Genomic DNA, 19,542 nt, shown 5'->3' with positions numbered 1-19,542 from the left:
TCGCGGCAGGATGGAACATATTTATTATTGAACTATATTGTCAAGGTCATCCTAAATCAGCTACACATACCTCATTAATCTAAAAAATATAGTTTTAATTCATTAGACAACCTCAATAGGGTTAGCAGCACATGTAAAAGAAGATTACTTTGCTATAATTTTCATTCTCAGTATCGCAGACAATCCACTTTCGTCTATGGCAACCTTAATCAGACAGCGTATCCTCGCCCATCGCCTATCGGCACTTTACGAACAACGCGACATTCGTGGTTCTTTCGCGAATATTTATCTCCCTTTTTGTCGACTTGTCATCTTCGGAACGTCAGCGGAGCGCGAACATGGTGAAGCTGTGTCGAGTCTGTGGCTGTTTTAGTGGAATTTTCTCCGTCCACACTCCCGGAAAAGTCTGTTCCAGCTAGGCCGGCTCGTACTTTCCTGCCTTCGCTCATATTCACCGAAGACAGCGGAGCACCCTTCACCTTTCCATAGTGCTGCATATTTCACTCGGTGATTATCACCGACCACCATTACCCGACACCGTTAGCAACATCACTGGGCGCTTGTGCTGGCGCAAGCGCCGGCGCGTATGCAGACGTTCCAAGCAAACCGACCGACCCACTGGGGCACAAGGCAAGCCGCGGATGAGAGAGCAAATGACAGACACCTGCTTCAACAGAACTACAATATCGTCGAGTAGCTAGTCGACGCTGTCTCCGTAGCCGTCAGTCGCCCGAGCCCCGAAAGGCTGTCGCCGCTCCACTGCGTCGGGGGTCGTCTCGTGAAAGTTTCGACTCTTCGCGAGTTCGTGTCTTCGCCCGGTGTTGGTAGTATTAACGGCCAAAGGGCTCGAGCAAATATCCTTTGGTGATAGAGAAAACGAGCCTGCCGAACGATGACAAATTCTCGACTTCTGCGTTAGCGGAAGCAATGATCGAGCGAGCGAGACCCATCCAGCAAGCAGGCCTCAGAGAACAGGACAAGGGGAAGACTCAGCGAAAATGGCAGACCATCGGGTGCCAGGATAAAAAAGGGACAATGAACGAACGAGTCACATCCATGCTATGCAAGAACATGAAAAGAACAAAAGTAGTAAGTAAGCATCATAGAAACCAGGTAACCGAAACTTTCCTGTCAAAACGAGCAGTAGGGGCGAAAATGGCCCAAAATAAATTATAGCTCCAAATTTGAATACGAACGAACGAATGTTACAGATACCTATGTATAGGACGCTATGCTTTATACACGGTTTTACTGATTATGATATAGGAGGGTACGTTGTCTAAGGTTAGTGAAAGAAGCGATTGTTTCGCCACCCACACTTGTCATCTAATAGTATATTAATTGAAATTGTCTTCTATGTACTGAATATGATTATTATAATTAACAGCAGCGTCAATTAGGTTACCATGCTGAGCGTAAATAGTGGCAATGGTGTACACGGCAGTATGAAGGGCAAATTCACAGTAAACATGTATCGCTCACCAATATATTATAGCTGCGTAGAATTGATGATGGCTCTACCTTTGGCGGATGTGAACCAATCAATCTGATGATCGATGAAAATGACTCACTGAAAACTGCCAACGATAAAGATTTGAATGATAAGTTGTCTGAATGGGTGTTTGCAATACAATTATATGCAGAATCGCATTTTCCACTGTTAACTTCGCTATAGGGGTTGACTAAATCAGTATAGACAAGAATCATAAGATACAGTACATAAACGTTTAACGGCTCGTCTAGATGGTCTCCTAACGTACGACGCTTATCCGAGCGTCTTTACTGGTGTACTAGTGCATGTATACAGCCCTATCGTCGTAGACATCTCATTTAGTAACTCCTTTGCTCACTTTTATATAGAGAAACACAACCCTCTGATGAAAAAGTACGGTCGAAACGAACCAGAGCGAACCTGTTGGACTATGAGACTCAACTGGGGATGTCATCAACTTGTAAAATGGCACCAAGCCCTACTGGAATGAACGGTGACTTCAGATGCCCGTTAGCGGTGGCGCGGGTCTTTCGAAAGAGCACTTACAAACAGAGTACTGATTCATGCTGTAGTGGGTTATTAATAGTTTGTGCCAGCCTACTGGTACTTGGTTTGTTCTACTTGCAGAGCTTCACTTACGTAACTGTCGAGCAACGGAGAGCATTGTTGGTGCATCGAGCCAAATCACGGGCCAACCATGTTGCAACATCCACACCACCGGCGTTGCATTATCTTCTACCAAGGCAAGCATCGTTGCTATGGACGACCATAAACCACCATATACAGTCAGCTGTCCACCGAATCAGCTGCGTGCAAAGAGGGAAACATTCGTTGATGTTAAAGCCCTTGTACGCTAACCTAGGATAAGAATGGTGAACCTTTATTCTGTCTGGTCGGGTAGAGGTGGTAGGGGCGTCGGTCGCATCCAGATAAGAAGCTGACTCACAGACAGATAGACGGACTGACAGTTCGATTCGTGCAGAATGACTGGCAAGATAGAGGCGGGGAGATGCTAGAGTTGCTTTGCCCATCCATTGGATGGTTGCTTCCATCAGCTAGATAATTAGCTGCCTAGTGTGGCTGCAGCCGCCTCCACGGAGATCGTCCTCTTCATAGTGGAGGCTCGTCGAAGCCCCTTCTCGTAAGCTGGCCTGGATACCCATTATCATCAGGAAGTTGCAGCATAGGACAGCAGCATAACGTAACCGCGCCCAGAGCGTAAGGAACTGATAGAAAGAGAGCGCATATCTACATACATATAAACCAACACCCATATCCCTCCCGGGTGCCATGCGTATGTATATTTGCCTGATCCCCAATGGTCGCGACTAATATGATGGTTGGGTGTCGAACAGCGAAAGATGAGGTGGGTACCGGTACCAATTACGTGGGGGAGTGAGGCTCTGTGCAAAAGACCGAGGCAAGATCTTGTGTCGTCCAGACCCAGCATGGCGCTGATGTTCCTCCATCGAACACTTCCTAAGCCCCACATCTTAGATAGATGAAATTAGGAACGGGCGGTCAATTGATGGATACTGGGAGCTCATGATTGTGATCATACAGGTACACATATACACACACAGTGCCGCACAAACAGGAAACGCGTTATCCTTAGATACTGGAAAAAATTTGACCGTGTCCGGTATGTTTGTGTGTTGGCCAGGGGCAAATTCTTTTTCCAGTGTCTAATAAACCTAGTTCATGGTCAATGCAAGAACGAAAAGTCGTGAAAAGATAGATTAATGAAACGATTTTTGGAAGTTGGTTGAGACAAACGAATATCCAAGAGTCTTCTACTAAATCTTCGTTTCTTATCCCGTAATGTAAAGACGAGACCGTCACAGACCAACGCTAGCCGCGTATGCATTTGCATGTCTATGTTGTCCATGTAACAGCATTGACGAACGTACATAGACGGCATGTATTATACAGACCTACACACATATGTGCGGAACTGGCTTTTGACAGCGACTAAAAGCATTCGATTGAGCAAACGCTACCGTACTGTTATATATGTATATATATATATGTGTTAAAGAAAAGGTCTCCTTTGCATATAACTGACTGCTAGCCTACGTGGCGAAGATTTGCCCCTTCTCCGGTTATCAATCCACTCAAGTCCTACAAAGTAAAGGTAGCGATCCCTAATTCTAGCTCAAAGCACGATGCCAGCGTGCAGAAAGGTATGATAGACGCTTTGGTTTGCGCATAATGCGTTACTATCTGAATTAACGACGTTTCACAGGCCTTTATTATTGACTTATGTATATAGGTGTGCATTATACTTTCTGACACCACTGCTAGCCTACACTACAGTTATGGAGTTCGTTGAAGAACCCAGAGGTCCCGATAGCCTCCATAGCCCTCTTCCCCGATTCTCCCTTTCCATAAGGCTGTATATGTATAATACAATATTTGTGTATCACAAGTCAAACTGGGCGCATCCGTGTAACATATGAAACGGCAGCCATATTGACAGCAGTCATCTCGAACATTAGCTGTCCTAGAGAAATTGGCGACTTCAAGTCCTAACTGCAGTCGATCGGGATTCATACCTCGAGTGACTACGATCGCGAAGCAGATCATCGGGCGGCCAAAATTTCACGGAAATTAATGAGAGATGATCCGATACAACCCATTCATTTCTAATCTGAATTCACATTATCAATGTTTCATAGAATAAAAACATTCGTTTCGTTATCGACGTACTAACCGGACAGTTTCCCAACAAATATAAGCAGTCAAACGTTTTCTAGCACAATATGTGTACATGCAACCTTTTACGATATCACTAAGTAAAAAGAGGCCATGGGACGTTCAAAGTACTCTTGTTTGAAAGATATCGAAAATGGGTACAATATCGGACTGATTAATGGTTGAATGAGGCGGAAGCAACGTCAATGAATATCTCCGTCCGACACCGAATCGAGATTTCTTGAAAATAATGCGTTTTCTTGAAGAGTCAGGACAGCCAGTCAGACGGGCCTAGCTGATGCAAAGGACTTATGTGAGAGGTTAGTAGATTCATCGGTGAAGCTGTATACCATCCCGCTGGAAACGATATGCTGAAAAATCGACTCGCGAAAGCTTCTTCTGGCGTCATGCGCTCGCTTTGCTGCCATCGGTCCAATCTGCTGTCAGAGTTGCATTACGTAGCAAACGAATAAGCCAGCCAGCCAGCCAGCCAGCTTCAATAAGCAACACACATCAGCTTACACACCGATACAAGGCCGCCCGCCACAGCACAACAGAGCCCCAATTCCAGCGACCCAGCCGGCCTGTATTCATGGATGCAGACTGCTTGAAATGCCAATTATAAGGTGCATTTTTCAAAACAGCGCGCCGAGAAATATTAATATCTGGAGTTAGCGAAGGAGCCGGGGAGTCGCTGGAGGCAAAGGGCTGTGGAGAGTTTGAGGCATTGCAGATCATTACGTGGTCCCATCTTCCCCACACAGTCCCTATATCAACCGCGTTTGGGCAGCTCTGAAGACTGGCTATATTGAGCTCAGCGCTGGCATAGGGGAACGATACAAGCGCCTCAATTGGCGTGGCTGTGGCGTCATTTGAATCTAGCCTGACAAGCAACGAACCCCCGAAGAATCTTAGGGGAGCAAGCCCGGGTAAACACTTATTCCACTCACATACAGAAGTACGTGTGGTGACTTTGTAACACAACAAACTGAACATTTCATTGTGTTCTAGGTGACAACTGTCACCCACTGTAACAACGGGTCGGACCCTTGTGGCACCTCTAGACTTTGCTGTAAATGCTAGCGTTAAACATTCGAAATCGTACACACACTAATAAATAACGTAGAATTTTCTAAATATGTAGGAAGTAAGAACTCCCAACGATATAAATTCAAATTACGTACGTCACAAGAACAGCGCCAATAATTGTCGGGTTGGTGAAGTTCACGATCTATAACTCATGCGATATACTAAGCTAGGTGTGTTAGGACAGGATGAAAAGTATGTTCATAAGTGTACTCGGAGAGAATATTATTTCCTTGAGTAAATAATTATAAATAAAGAAAACTAGAAGAGATTATGTCTGAACTGCAGTGTAATTGCAAAATTTTACATGGCGTGAGTTTGTCACCACATGGCGACAGAAGCCTCATTTACAAGAGGAGGGCAGCCGACTTCAGTCTACTGTGAACTGTACGAGTAACTATAGTAGGTAAAAAGCGAAGACGATAATAGTGATGAAGCCATTCTCGCCGACGGCAAATATGTAAAAATACGCGTCAGACTTTCGTTTTTGGTCCTGATGGCCTGTTAGCCGTCGTACATTAATGAGCCTTCGAGACGTTTGCTGTCGTTATCGTACTTACGGCTTGTCTAACGCACTGTCTCCCTGCCACGCCTAGTACACCGACGGTCATCGCAATCGGTTTTGATCAGTAAAAGGCTTTTTCTGCTAGAGTCCACACCATTCCCATGATCCATCTATTTTGCACTCTAGCGACTTCACTTACCGACCAGTTTTGGTGATGATCATTTCCGTGCCGAGACTGTGGAATTTTTCCCACAACTCTTTGGTCTCGAGATGAACTTCGACCATCTCGAGATCGGCGGAGTTGCAACTCGGGTAGCACTGCGGGTTCTCCCCAACGCGCTGCTCTTTACTGAATTCGCGCTCACGATGCTTTGACTCTCTTACATCGCTGGACTCGTGAAGTGACGGCAATTCCTGATCCAGTCTCGTTCTGACAGCGGGCGATATTTTACGGGATTTTCCTCCTGAAAGGTTGTAATCGCAGAATCAACTTTTGATTTAGGTAGCCTATCTTATAATGTGGACACTCGATGCATACTGTCTACGAAGTGTTTGCATGCATATACATATAAATGGCCACCGATGATTTATAACAAGTATCACCAATTAACACATTGTGTATTATAAACAGTATCAGCCTGGAAAACACTCGCCGTAGAGCTACACTAAGGGCACATCACAACAAACGAAAGAAGGAGCATGGGTACCTCCATTCATGCGAGGTGAACTCATGTCACGTACAAAGATTTGTGGTTCAAAGCATTGGTAAGGTCTACTTTAGAATGGCCTTCTCATTTCTTGCCTCAATTTTTAAGCACGTTTATTTACCGTTCAGAGCTGAGGATGGTAAAGACGTCCCCGATGACCGCAAGTGGCCTGGCGAGCCATGAGCAGGCTCATGAGAGTGGCCGTGCGGATGGCTATGTGGGTGCAGCAGCAGCGAACGCTCCGGTGACGGTGATGACGGGACACTCATTTTCCGCTGTTTTGCTGACGGTCTGTACGACGAACCGTCACCTCCGACGTGGCCATGTTGCACGAGACGCTCTGAATGAACGAAGTGGCCAGAACAGAGAAAAGCGAACAAGAGTCATACATTTACTATAAATCCCAAAAATAGATGGGCTTACGGTTCGCACTCGTTAAAAATATATTGAAAACGATCCCCAAGATTGACGCTAGGCATGAATGTGCTTTTGGCTAGTCAGGATATGGGCGAAGTGCTTTTTCAGCGAGTTCCTTAATATTGTTAATGTGTTGGAACGACTTTCAGAGTAATTTGTTACGTGTGTTGGTCGAGCTGGCCATCATCAATCATATCAACGGGCGTTTATTCCACGGAGGGCAGCATGTTATTGTGACTTCCTCAGAACAAACAACAGCTCTATGTACATACATATTGCAATGGTGATGCCAACTCATCCTCTATTATTTTGCAAAATAATACAGAAGTTATTGGTACGTGAAACATAAAAATAGCTAAAATATATTATAAATTGCTCTAACTTCAGCCGATGTATTGTTTTTATTCTTTCGATAAATAAATAACAAAAGTTTGTAGTTTTGAGCAGATATTGATCTGCCAATTGTCTGTAATTGTGCAAAAAAGTTTTGTGTACGCGTATCTACAAATACAACGACGCTGATAATGGCAAAAATTATTTAAAAATTTATTGTGACGAAAAAAGGGAAGCCAATCAAGGCTGAGCTTTTTTTTTGTTTTTCCTAGAAAAGCGTCTCTCTGCGTTTGTAGCTTCGCCGAGGAGCTTCTTCTGATATCCTCCGTTCTTCTGGGTAGAGATATCGGCACAAAACGAAATACGTTCGCACTGACGTACAATTACCGGACGAGCGCGCTTTGCTCTGGTCTCTTAATGCGCCGATCGATCTAATATTACAGTAAGTATCAGCTGAATTAATGAATTTTTACTTTTCTTTTTTTAATGAATACAGATAATAGACTTTATTAGCGTTCAGGCAACATAACAAACGGAGCGCGGCGTTCAAAAATCACTTTCACCTCTGTTACTGTTGTGTTTCTCCTATGATGTCAGAGCGTCATCAAGTTGACATTTAATTAACTAGCAAGACATAGGATATTTAGCTTAAGTTCAAACCACAATCTGCTTAGTGTCGATATTACGATTGCTATTGAGCTGAGTTTGGTAAGTTGACGTTGATGACGCCTAGTCCCACCTGTCAATATTTCTATTGGGGAATCTGAGTGTTCCTCTGATTGTTAATGTTGTCACTGTTGTTGTGTTCGCCCGATTTCTGCTGGGTTGGTTTCCGATGGTGTACGGCTATTTGCAGAGATCCCTTAGTCGATTTACGCACTAGATGTTCGCTGTTTCGAACATTGCTGCCCTCTGTATGATGCCTAGGAGTCTATGTATGCGATCTTTGTAACCATATGCTTCTATAAGTCCCATTGATTAACAGTAACAAGTCAACCGATAACGGGTCCGGCCAGTCGCTTCATGATTTCTGTCTCGAGTTTATCGCTGCGGGGATCCGAGTCACAAACAAACCCCATGTCGCCGATTTCCGAACTCAACTAGAGCAGCAAATTGGCCTGTTGAACAAATGCGGTAAACATGGCGTTTAGCATTAAACTACTTTGCAAGGATAGAAGAATTATTGACCGGTATTGTCAGTGTAACGGAATCGTAGCGGGCGGGCTGGTGGCACGCGTAGGGGAGCTAACATCGAAACAAGATCTGGACAATTTCGAACGAATCCTACTGCGGTAAATTTCAATATTGTTGATTAGCTCAGTCGCTAAGGAACGGGCGTAGAGATACAAGTTTAACAACTTGCAGTTTTATAGGACAACGGGCCGAGACAACACGTCCTCGGCACCGAAAGGTTTTATTGCAGACAAGTCGCTGAAAATTTGCCGACATGCACTCGACGATACCTTGCAACGTAAAGCATCAATTTCACCAGCTAATCAAAAGCTAATTCGAAATTGAAAAACTCTAAATTTTATAAGGAGGAAAACAGAGAGTTAAGTTCGAAAATGTCTTCCATCGTCTGCCGTTCGTTTCGAATGATTCGTCTAACAATTCTATCGATCCCCCCAGTACATTATACCTAAAGATAAATGTGGCTGAATGAGTGATCATTGACTTGAGAAACAGGCCAGGGTAGCAATATCTGCCGGCAAATGCTGGTAGAAATGTGAGTCACTTTGTAGGCGAGTGGTCACGTCTTTGATGGCGGCCGCAGGAATGGCATCTGCCTGTGTATAGTATTATTACCGCTGTTCTTAACTCCACCTGACGCGACAGCATCGCATAAGTTCTGACGCGCCGCCAGTAGTGGCGCACCCGCCGCCTTTACATTTTACGCCGCTACAAGACAACATTCATAGCTCGGTAATTACCGAGGTGTAGCCACACCGTTTCGGGGCCTCCACCGATCTCCTTGGGTTGTCCATTGCCCCTTTTTCTTCTTTTCTTTTGCTGATTGCCGCGGTAGCAGGGGTAAACATAGCCCTTGCTAGTGGTGCCTTTACCTTCATCCCTCGACCCGCGTTTATAGCAAAGGAACGAGCGACGCGGCAAACGCTTTGATGAAGAAACTCTTTGCTCTCTTTGAGGTAGCGACAGCGGAGCGGCGAAACAACTGAGTAAAGTACTGAAGACGTAGCTAGGGCCTTTAATGCGGAAGTAAAGAAGGGGGCAAATGTGGGTATGTTTTACTCTATTCGATCGCTTTATCGCATTTCAATAAATTGGCCCGCCAATGCTTGGACGAAGAAAGACTGCAGAAGAAGGTGAGAAACGAAGTTGAAGGGGTCAGACGCAAAACAAAACATCTCAACGAACAGCACTAATGTTTGTATGTACATATGTATTTATATACTGCAGGTGGATAATATAGTCGCTGCATCTGGAAGAGTTGTTATGGAACACCCAAAAGAGGATTTCGACCGGACGACGGGCCAGTAAGAAGTCACAGAAGAAACAGGGTGGAAGCTCTGGTTGAAATTGTTCCTAAAGGTTTTTAGGGAACTGCAGCGGTGATTCGCCCACACTGCAGTGGGCTAAAAATAACAAGACGGTTGGGGGATTGCTTGTTCATGCGCAAGTAATATCGAGCACTTGACAGAAGACTGTATAGCTTAAAATGCATGCAAGAATACAGATGACAAAACGCAGAATAGCCCGCTTGTCGAAGCTAATCAGTAAGATACTAATGCTTTTAGACATCTTTTATACTGAAGACAGTTCGGTCAAAAAATACAATCTACTTAAAGTTTAATATAGGATAATATTCGCTATATCATTATGTGAGTACTGTTTTTTTGGAAATTTCGTAATTTTTATCTTACATTGACTCTAATCGCCTTTGGAGCGGGACGGCTTAGCGCTTTGAGGTAGCCGTTGCCGCTATCTGTTCGGTCTATCGAATACCCGCATCTCGTGGGGGTTCGTGTACTTGGACAACCGTAGATTGGCTGAATTGTATTTAGTAAAAAGTGTCTTTTCCATCACCTGCAATGTTAACTTAGATCGATGCTAGCACTGTTGCAAATTGCCCAATGATCTGATATAGAGAACAATCAAGTAGTCAGAATCGCTGGGCCTCGAGAACGCGAAGTGACTTTCCTTAAGTTGTGCCGAAATCTAGGTAGAAAAAACTAGTAAGTTCCACTGCCAACGAGTTTCTTTATGCACTGAATCTCTCACTAATTTCGCGTCAAAAAATTAGCATCGCTTTTTTCTGTCTCGCGGTTTGCCAAGGAATGTGGTCTTCTATGGACAGCGACCAGCCAGTCAGTCAGCTCATTGGTACCTATAGTACTAGAGCCAGCGCTCATTTTGAATCGAAAGTTTAATTCGGGCTAATCCGCTATTACACAGATACGTTCATAACGCAACCCCGCTCGCTGCGGGTCCTGGGGTCTTTAATTATGCACTGCGGGAACAAGAGCTGTACGTACGGTCTGCTATGCCAGCTTCTGGTTAGTTATACTTCGTGCTGACTTTTCGACATCAACTGTTACCAACGACATCCACTACATCGGTGCCAATGACACTTCTTCAAACGCTGTTATTTGGACTTTCTACAACTGGTAGACCTTTGTTCGACGACTACTTTGTCCACTATCTCGTGCCCAGCGCCGTCCGTATGCCTATTGCCCCCTTCTATCGGTGTGCAACCGCATCTATCTCTTTGGTTTGTATATGTACGCTAATGTGAGCGCGGCTGTGGGTACATGTTCGGGCCAATGTATTGATTGCTATTGAATTGATGAATCGGATCCATGTTCTCCTGTCTGTCCATAACTGCCGGCAGTATTACACTCTGATGAGGCCGCTGCTGGCTCTCTTCTCGTCCGTCCATCGAGCCTAACATACGGCCAGCGACAAGCACGAACGACAATAACAACGACACACACTAACATAACATCCACGGACACAAAAATTTAGCGGGCAATAAACAATGCTGTTCAGCTTTGCGGCCAATTTATTCCTACTAGGACCACCCGGACGTTGACAGTGTGCCAATCGGCGATGGCGCGCATTTGTACGGACACAGATTATCGAACACAGTATGCTAACCAAAGTGTACACGTGTAGCAGAGGCGGCTGGGAAAGTTCGTGCAATAGAAAGCAGAAACTCCTGACGATTCGATGAAAGTATTGACAGTGCCTTCACAAGCTGTCAGAAGTGAACAATCCCTGCTGGATAAACGGCAATCAGAAGTGAGTATATGTATATGAATGTTCTGGGGTAGTACGAGTAAGTTCAGTCCACATGGTAACCTTGCTTACAAGGGCAATTTTGACAAGAACGATTCTGGACGAGCTAGCATCGTTGAGGTGTCATCGAACTAACGGCTGGTAGCTGTGAAAGCTACGCATAGTTTTTAACAACAACTTCCGTCACGCATGCGTACCTTGTAGCGTGTGACGTTGGCAGTTTTTTTTTTGGGTCGATGTTAAATTAGCCTTCTTCATCTTAAAAAAATATATTAGCTGAAATTTTGCTAATGGCTGAAAATAGATAACAGGTCAATGCATAAAACAACAACCAGGAGGTTTATTAATTAATTATTATTGCTTGGTATTTGTCAGCGCAAGCCGTCGTTCGAGCTTAGACTCTCGAATGGCTGGCTTCCTTAAAGGGAAAACAACGCCCATTGCTGAATCTCGGCGTTCGCCATCTCGAAGCCAGGGAGCCGAATCCGACACTTTCTTTTGTTCCAGGAATAGCCACTGCATCCAATGGTATAGACTGTACCTTCACCATTTCCTGTACAACTTTGAAATTCAACATGAATAATGTAAGGATTGAATAGGCAGCATCGTTAGTGGAGCAAACTGCTGATGAACATCTCAGATTTGTACCTATACATGGACAAGCCGGGAGCTGCAAACCTAGCTACGCCCTCTTCTTTACTGCGGCTGATTTAACACATGTCACCGTACTTTCTACGAGCACTGATAATCGGTTGGTATTCTTCACGCAGAGAATAACACAAAGACACGATGCGCCGCAGGAGACAGAACGCTGCCGCGCGACAAAGCCCAACAAAATCTCAACACGAACCGAATGCCCAGTTTAAAGGAGACACACGGTAAAAGAGGCCACTCACGAAGAGGACCAAGCAGCAGCGGTAGCGGCAGCGATGTAACAACATTTGACCGGAACGCCACTACAACAACGTGATCCGCCGCCGTCAACGGACGGAGACCGGACATATTCGAAAAGGACGTTCGGTCGACGAGTTAATTATTAACAGCAACGAAATGATAAAAAGATTTGTGAAGATGGCAGAAAAACAACAATGCCAGCAAGGAATCGAAGATGCGATACCAACGACCAAAAGATCGAGCTATGGAAGATTCCATCTTGAACACAAATCATTGTCTCCGATGACCCCTTGCTCACAAATCTTGATATCTGTTATAAACGTTTAGCTTCCACTTATGGTCGTATTATTATTACCACTAGTATGAGCGCCAGTTTTATGTCCCGCCCTTATCCTCTTCATTTTATATTTTATATCGTACCGGCCTCTTCTAGTACTTTTTCGAAACGACGTCAGTGACGTAGCACAGAATTACTTGAGATAGATACGAGACTGAAAAACAGCAGTTAGGTAGCTCAATAGAAATCCTTACTATAGGAAATTTGTGCCGCTTATCGCAATCGACCAGCTGCATTAGCATGATAATAATAAGTCGTGAAATCCGCCATATATATGCATAAATTATGTACTAGATTTCAGTCAACCTATATTTGGCCAGCAGGACATGTTGGGAAGAGGCAAGCAGTCAGTCATTCGAGGTATTGCGCCTCGTTGAAGAGAGCGTTAGTACGCGAAGCTTGGCTCAGCAAGTCGGTCGATCCGTGACGCTGCTGCCGCTACGTAAAGAGTCACCGTCGACTCTTGCCCGAGTCATTACCCAGCAACACATGTGCAGATTGCTGGGCGTTTGTTGGCACAGCGGTCGATGGATCGAGCTGACTGGAACGAGCCTACATCGTTGGCAGCTGGCGAAAAGACACCGAAGAAGATGGCCAAACGGTCCATGGGCGTTGTCGTGAAAACGCGATGGTCTTCATTGAATTATTAGTGTCAGTTGACTCAGCAGACAAGGGTTACCTACTGCAGAAATCTGAAGAATTATACTTCGGTGTTGATCAGATAAATATGCAAATAACTATGCACGCACATACATGTTACTGTCTAGCTAATCAGTGATGAAATATAAATGCAATTAATGATGCATGTAAAGACATTCGTATCGTGATCTCTGTCCATATCGGAATGATTCCAGTATCACGCAATGACGTCTTACGTACGTACGTGATATGTGTGATGCTCATATCTATTTTTATACGTTAACACTTCGCCGCCAGTGGGGTTCCGCTTCGTAAAACTTCGACATCGTTATGGATCGCTGAAAGGCCGCTTGAACGCGTTACCGATATTCTCCTTAACTGGAAATGATCATCATTAAGCAACAGGAAAGCCATAGCTTTCGTCGGTTGCAACTTATTCAAAGTGTCAACTTTTGACGTTCTTTCTTGCCGTATCGTGTACATTGGCCGACTCGTTACCGTACAGCAGTAATCTGTGGTAAATAATAGCCGCGAACATTAACTTCGCCTGTTTCGCGCTCTGCCAGTAACCGATGTATCTCGGCTGGCTGAGGTTGTTTCTGCGAAACGAGACGGGCCTTTTTTCATATCGGCGTTTCCGTCTCCTTGAGGGGAGCAACTTGTTGCTGGCTTCTGACGTCATCGCATGCCCTGACTCCAGTTGATTGTTCTGAGTCCTTTCTGAGATTGAGTCTGCTAAGAATTGAATTAGTCGCCCCGCCCATATCGGACGAGCCGTGACTATCGTCGCTTTTTCATGCACTTTTCTCACCCAAAGTCCATCTCGACCTCCCCGCCTTCTTTCGGCTGATCATGGCTTTACTGTCGCGTTCGCGCTTGCCACCATAACGCATTGCTATGATCTACTTTTTGCGCACACGCACGTACGGCAATTGCTACATTCTTCACAATTAGGTGAGATAGCCGACGTCTGTTTGCGTCTGCAGCACCAGCGGCAATCTGTTGTTGCGACATATGAGAAAAAATAGAAACGAAGGGTGTTAGCGACAAGCAGAAAGGGATTGAAAGAAAACATTTGATGGGGGCTAATACCAAAAGCCCCCGCCGTCTGCCATGGCACTGTCAGATACTTTAAGCCTCCTTAATAATCTATAAACCAAATCTGATATAGGATACGATTATGCTCTCTCGGCTTGGTTCGTTCTGAGGCGGCCAGTCAGATAGGCAGTCACAGCGTCTCTTCTCTCATGCCGGCAATGCGACGACGGCCCGGCTGATGTTGACGCCACCGTTACTGCTGCGGCTGCCACCATTATTATCGTTATTATTACACTCACACTACATCGACCGGCAGTAGAGTTATTACTACCGTGGACTCCGGCCTTCTTCTTTACCGGTCAAAGCAGGCGAGTCTCAGACGAGCCGAAACTTTGTTTCGTCTGCGTCCACATCTACATTTACGCTCGACCAGAATGAGCCGTCTGCTGCTTCTATTGATGCGAGTTGTGTTCTAGTCGCTAAGCGCTCTGTAGCAGTAATACAAGTAGAATAAGAGCACTTCTGAGGTATTTTCTCAGCGTTCTCCGTACATATTGTACGGACATACATAAACGTCGCGGGTGCTGCTCCACAAATGATCTGATTATCTCGCTTTCTGTCCATCTCTCTTTCGGGTAGGCCATCGCAACGGCAACGACTAACTGCTGTTGATGCTGCTCTACCGTTAATAATTGCATAAAATATTATAATCGACGTAAAGTTATACGGGTACCGTGGACGGTACGAGGACGGCGCCGATGATGACGCCAGCTGATATCGACGGCGGCGGCGGCGGCGGCGGCAGTTTTTGCGACGTAGCGTCAAAGAGGTTAACGAAAAAAAGACAAGAGTTTTTCGTGTGAGAAACGCGGAGAGACAGAGGAGAGGGCTGTTGTCGTTTCTAGACGCAGATTGCTCGGGTGGAGGACTGCTTGCGGTGTCACACCCCTTCCCTCCTCCCCATTCGGTCTGGTCTTTTCTACGTTAATTCTGGGTAGAGGGGATGCAGCAAGTGTGCGAATATGGCGTCGTTTCAATATTGCTGTCGTTATTTCTGCTGTCTGCCTGCCTGCCTGCCTCCTTGTCGGTCCTCACCGTCGTCGTGATCGTCATCTACCGACTGGTTGCTATTTTCAGTAGACTTGCGCATCGTAGCACCAGAATAGTACACGTGTCTGCGGTTAATTTCGCTAGTCATGTTGACGTAATAGTAGTAATCATTTGAGGTCGGGATCAGTTCGCTCCTTGGCTTCGGGTTGATCACTTCGAAATAAGCGTTCAATTGACTGTGAACTTTTTCTCATAGACGCTCCATGTTACAAACCGATGTGCGACAAAGACGTTCGTAGCTAGAAAGAATTGTCAAGATCTTCGGTACGACGTAATGAAGATCGGCTTTACTCGACAAGCAACCAAACCAGGACGAATTTGTCAAAAATCATAATAAGAACTAGTTCTACGAAATAGTTTAGCTAAAACTGCTCGAATTAGATACGATTGATGAAATTGTAGATAGGTAATAATCAAAGGTAAGTGATCACGATGGCACGTCCAGCTTCTGTTAACTCCGTTCGTAATGGTACGACCGTCTATTACCGTTATTTCTCTACACCGGAAAATGCCGCATGGCAGTGATAACCGTACGAGACAACGCTTTACTCTATAAAAGGTAGGTTTCTTTATTTACGCCAGTGGTGTCGTCTGTCGGATTTGGAGTAGCAATATCTATAAACTGCAGGGTCAACTAAACGCGCACAGGTCCTATGAGCGAAAAAGTGATCGCATATTTTAAGTTAAGTCCTGTTTCTAACTGATGGGAAGAATCGTGGCCAGAATCCTTTTCCTCTGAAATTTTGTTGCTCATCCATATAACTTCCCTATGTCAGCTTCTAACTTGAACGATAAAGCAGCGAATAACTATGAGAGATGGGTCGTGCTGTGGTAGCTGAAGCTGATGCCGTTAGATCTGCTGCAGTCATTTGTACGGTTGCTTTCCCGTTGGCGGGACCCACAAAACACGGTTCTCACTAAACCGATAAAAACAAACTGCTTTTCATTGGCTAGGTGCAAATACCCCAAGTTCTTCCGCGAAGAACATCGTAACGCAATTGAGTAAATAGACAAGTATAGATGATTGTTGTTCGATAATAGAGTTCATTGAGGCCGAGACAATTCTTACGGTTGCAGGTAACTACGTTATGATTTAATTACCGATAGCATTCATAGAAGCCTCAGAGAAAAGGCTATGTGTGCTTAATCATCAACGTTACGTTTATGGGTTAGGCTATAGGCATAAACGTATCTGTTTCAATTTCTCATTAATTTGTTGAGGTATATTACGACAAAAGCTACTGCGCATTGTCGAATCAATGTTTGCTACCAGCGAATCGTGCCGGCGAGCATACTTTTACAGCGAAACAGCGCAGGATCTGAAGTATTCAAGCTAAATGCGAGTCTGGCGAAATGAGCTCGAAAAAAGGAAAAGTCAGCGTCGCGTAAACGAAGCGTTCCGGCATCAAAGAGGTTTCGGCGACTGTATGAAAATAAGGACAAGCTCTTATTTTTTTCTATCGCGGCGTTCACATCCGTGTTCATTGTGTGTTCCCACACATTCAGAACATCGGCGAGTCAGCACGAAATCGACGAGGGAACAGGACTAAAAAATGGCCACACTCAAAATCGCCAAAGCGCTCTCCTTGTCAGCTTTTCAATGAACTATATCTGTTCGTGTTTTTCTTCAATCGTTTCATAGCAGATCTTTCGTTGGAACAAATATCTGCTATGAAACCAACCCACCGTCTGACGGTAGCAGGAGTGCTCAAACCAAGCGAAGCCCCTAACGAAGTAAGCTAGGACATGACACGAAAAGTTGGATGGCAAGCATGTACGTTGAGCTCCTTAAGATGGCGTTGATTTGGGGCTTTGGGATGCTGCTGTTTCTTAACCGCAAATGAGTCCAGTCGTTATATTACGGAACGAAATCTTGTTCTGTCGTTGTTCTATTATTGCAGCCCATTCATCTATAGACAAACGACTGATTGAATCTGATCCCTAGAAGTTGCCCCTCCATCTTCTGTGTCCATTCGATGGAGCATGGGTGAGATGAGTCTGTGAGGTAACTAAGCTCATAGCTATAACGGGGAGAGTAACAACCTGATGACCCCATAGATAGCAATCATTCAGGTGACAAGATTGCTGTGTACGGCATTTGTTTGTGAGCAAGGCATCCGCATTTAAGGTGGTGTAGATATTTTTTCTACTCTTCTAGTCTATTCACTCTTTCTCTATTCGCTTTTTTTTATATTGGGTAACTTTTGTCTGTGAGGTAGATGCCATTGTTTCTGTTCCAAGAACGAGAATAATTTCGGGTGGATGGCGGCACGTCTCGTCAAAAGGTTGACCTACGTAGGTGATTACGCCTTAAATATCGACTACCACCGCTGAGAAGCAGCTCTGAAACAAACATTCATTATTCATTTTGTAGTCGATTATCTTAGTGGCGAAGGTTAAATATTTTCTATAACAAGTTGACAATGGTGATCGTGGTGCTAATAAAATCTCAATTTGTGATAGATATTTCCAGCGTACAAGTAGCAGGGATAAACTTGAAGCTGCTATTTGTAAGTTTCTGCTGCTGTAAATCAAAAACATATATCGAAATACGCGTGTTTGCTAGAAAAGTTTACATAGCTCTTGCCATCGCAGCACATTACAATAGCTTACATTAAGAAAAACACAAACCCAAAAGCACACAGCGCCGCTAATGTGGCACACGGTCTCACACCATCCCGAACATACCTGCACATGGACACGCATACATGCCACTATTTTTGAGCTTTGCTATGGTGGGTGTCTTCATTGAGCTTCAGTACCACATTGCGTGTCACATGTTCCCGTCATGCTTGCTCTATGGGCAGCCCCCTCTAGCGTCCGACAGCGTTTAATTGCCTGCTCATGACTGGCTATCCGAGGTCCTATACGATGGTCTGATGGATCACCCAGGTGTGGCGAACTCCCTTCGAGGTGGATTGCCAATCGCCAGAGTACTACTGTCGAAGAACAGTGAAATCATTTCAACTTCTCCCTGATGGCCCGTTCGCCGATTCGCTCGGGGACACCTCGCGAGGCTACGAGGAGCGGCTTCAGGAACAAGAAAACGCCACTCGCTGTGCTCGTTGAGTGGCCGCAGCCAGCCACTTCTGATCAAAATTTGAAGACAACCAGCAGGAAAGGGTCTGTAGAGAGAAGAAGCAAAATCATATTTGAAACAGGCGTGCGATGTTTACTGCGAGCAGGCGCTGCAGCAGATATCACAGCAAGCGAGGCCCGGGCGGAAAACTTCAACTCTTATTCCTTCGAGATGTCGATCGACAGGCTGGAGTCCCGTTGCTGACGCAACCACAACAACACCGTCAGGGGTGTTCAGAACAGCCGTGGCAGTTGTCTGGACGATTTTCGGTCTTTCCCCAAAAGAAAAGACACACTTCATCATTTTAGTGGTAGCTAATCAGACTGCCTCGGGGTGGTCCTAACGATTTCAAACGAAAGCAAAAAAAAATAAGGATAGGGAGCGAGTGTCACAGAGCATCGATAGTGTAAAGACAGGACGTGTCAAACGGTGGACGACAATGTAACGCTCGACTTTGCATAGATGTCCGGACAAAGGCGTCAAGTAGACCGGGACATGTGGACGTATCCATACATGTGGCGGTCTACGTAAAATATCTCGAATCTTATTAATATACTCAGAAAGATGAGCCATATTATTATGAGAAAAAGCAGCTATTTGAATCGAACCGCGAAACCGATGATACGCCTTTACGAATTGCTCTAAGCGTGCGTGAAAAACACGCTATAGATAATCGATATAAACATCCTCATCCGATTCTGTAGTGGCATTTAACTTGATTAGCTGATAACTGTTTTCGATTAGTGTCATTTATTTATCTCCATTATAAACTGACTCTTGTCGAATAACTTCTACTTACACATAATAGTTATGTGGAAATGCCCACCGAACGAATATGGACCTGTCTGGGCAGAAGTGCACCCAATTGAGGGACATCTTAGTGCCCATTCATCGAGTAAATTTAGAATCCTGTATGAAACGACCTTAAGCACAAATTCGAATAAACGCGCCGCT

General features: G+C 44.9%; 1 protein-coding gene across 3 annotated transcripts in view; it reads right to left on the bottom strand.

The window, feature by feature from the left end:
- The window catches only part of LOC111246362 (uncharacterized), an 81,891-nt gene that overhangs the window by 18,071 nt on the left and 44,278 nt on the right, over nucleotides 1-19,542 (bottom strand). For all 3 annotated transcript variants that reach the window (XM_022795840.2, XM_022795841.2, XM_086984876.1), the window contains 2 exons: nucleotides 6,606-6,824; nucleotides 5,977-6,241 (listed from right to left, as the gene is read on the bottom strand). In XM_022795840.2, the coding sequence (XP_022651575.1) occupies nucleotides 5,977-6,241; nucleotides 6,606-6,824 (484 nt within the window). The remainder of the gene's footprint in view (nucleotides 1-5,976; nucleotides 6,242-6,605; nucleotides 6,825-19,542) is intronic.

Source organism: Varroa destructor, unplaced genomic scaffold, assembly GCF_002443255.2.
Source record: "Varroa destructor unplaced genomic scaffold, Vdes_3.0 BEIS01000003.1, whole genome shotgun sequence".
Classification (NCBI taxonomy): domain Eukaryota; kingdom Metazoa; phylum Arthropoda; class Arachnida; order Mesostigmata; family Varroidae; genus Varroa; species Varroa destructor.
Note: the sequence above shows the minus strand (reverse complement) of the source record. Positions and strands in the feature narration are given on the sequence as shown.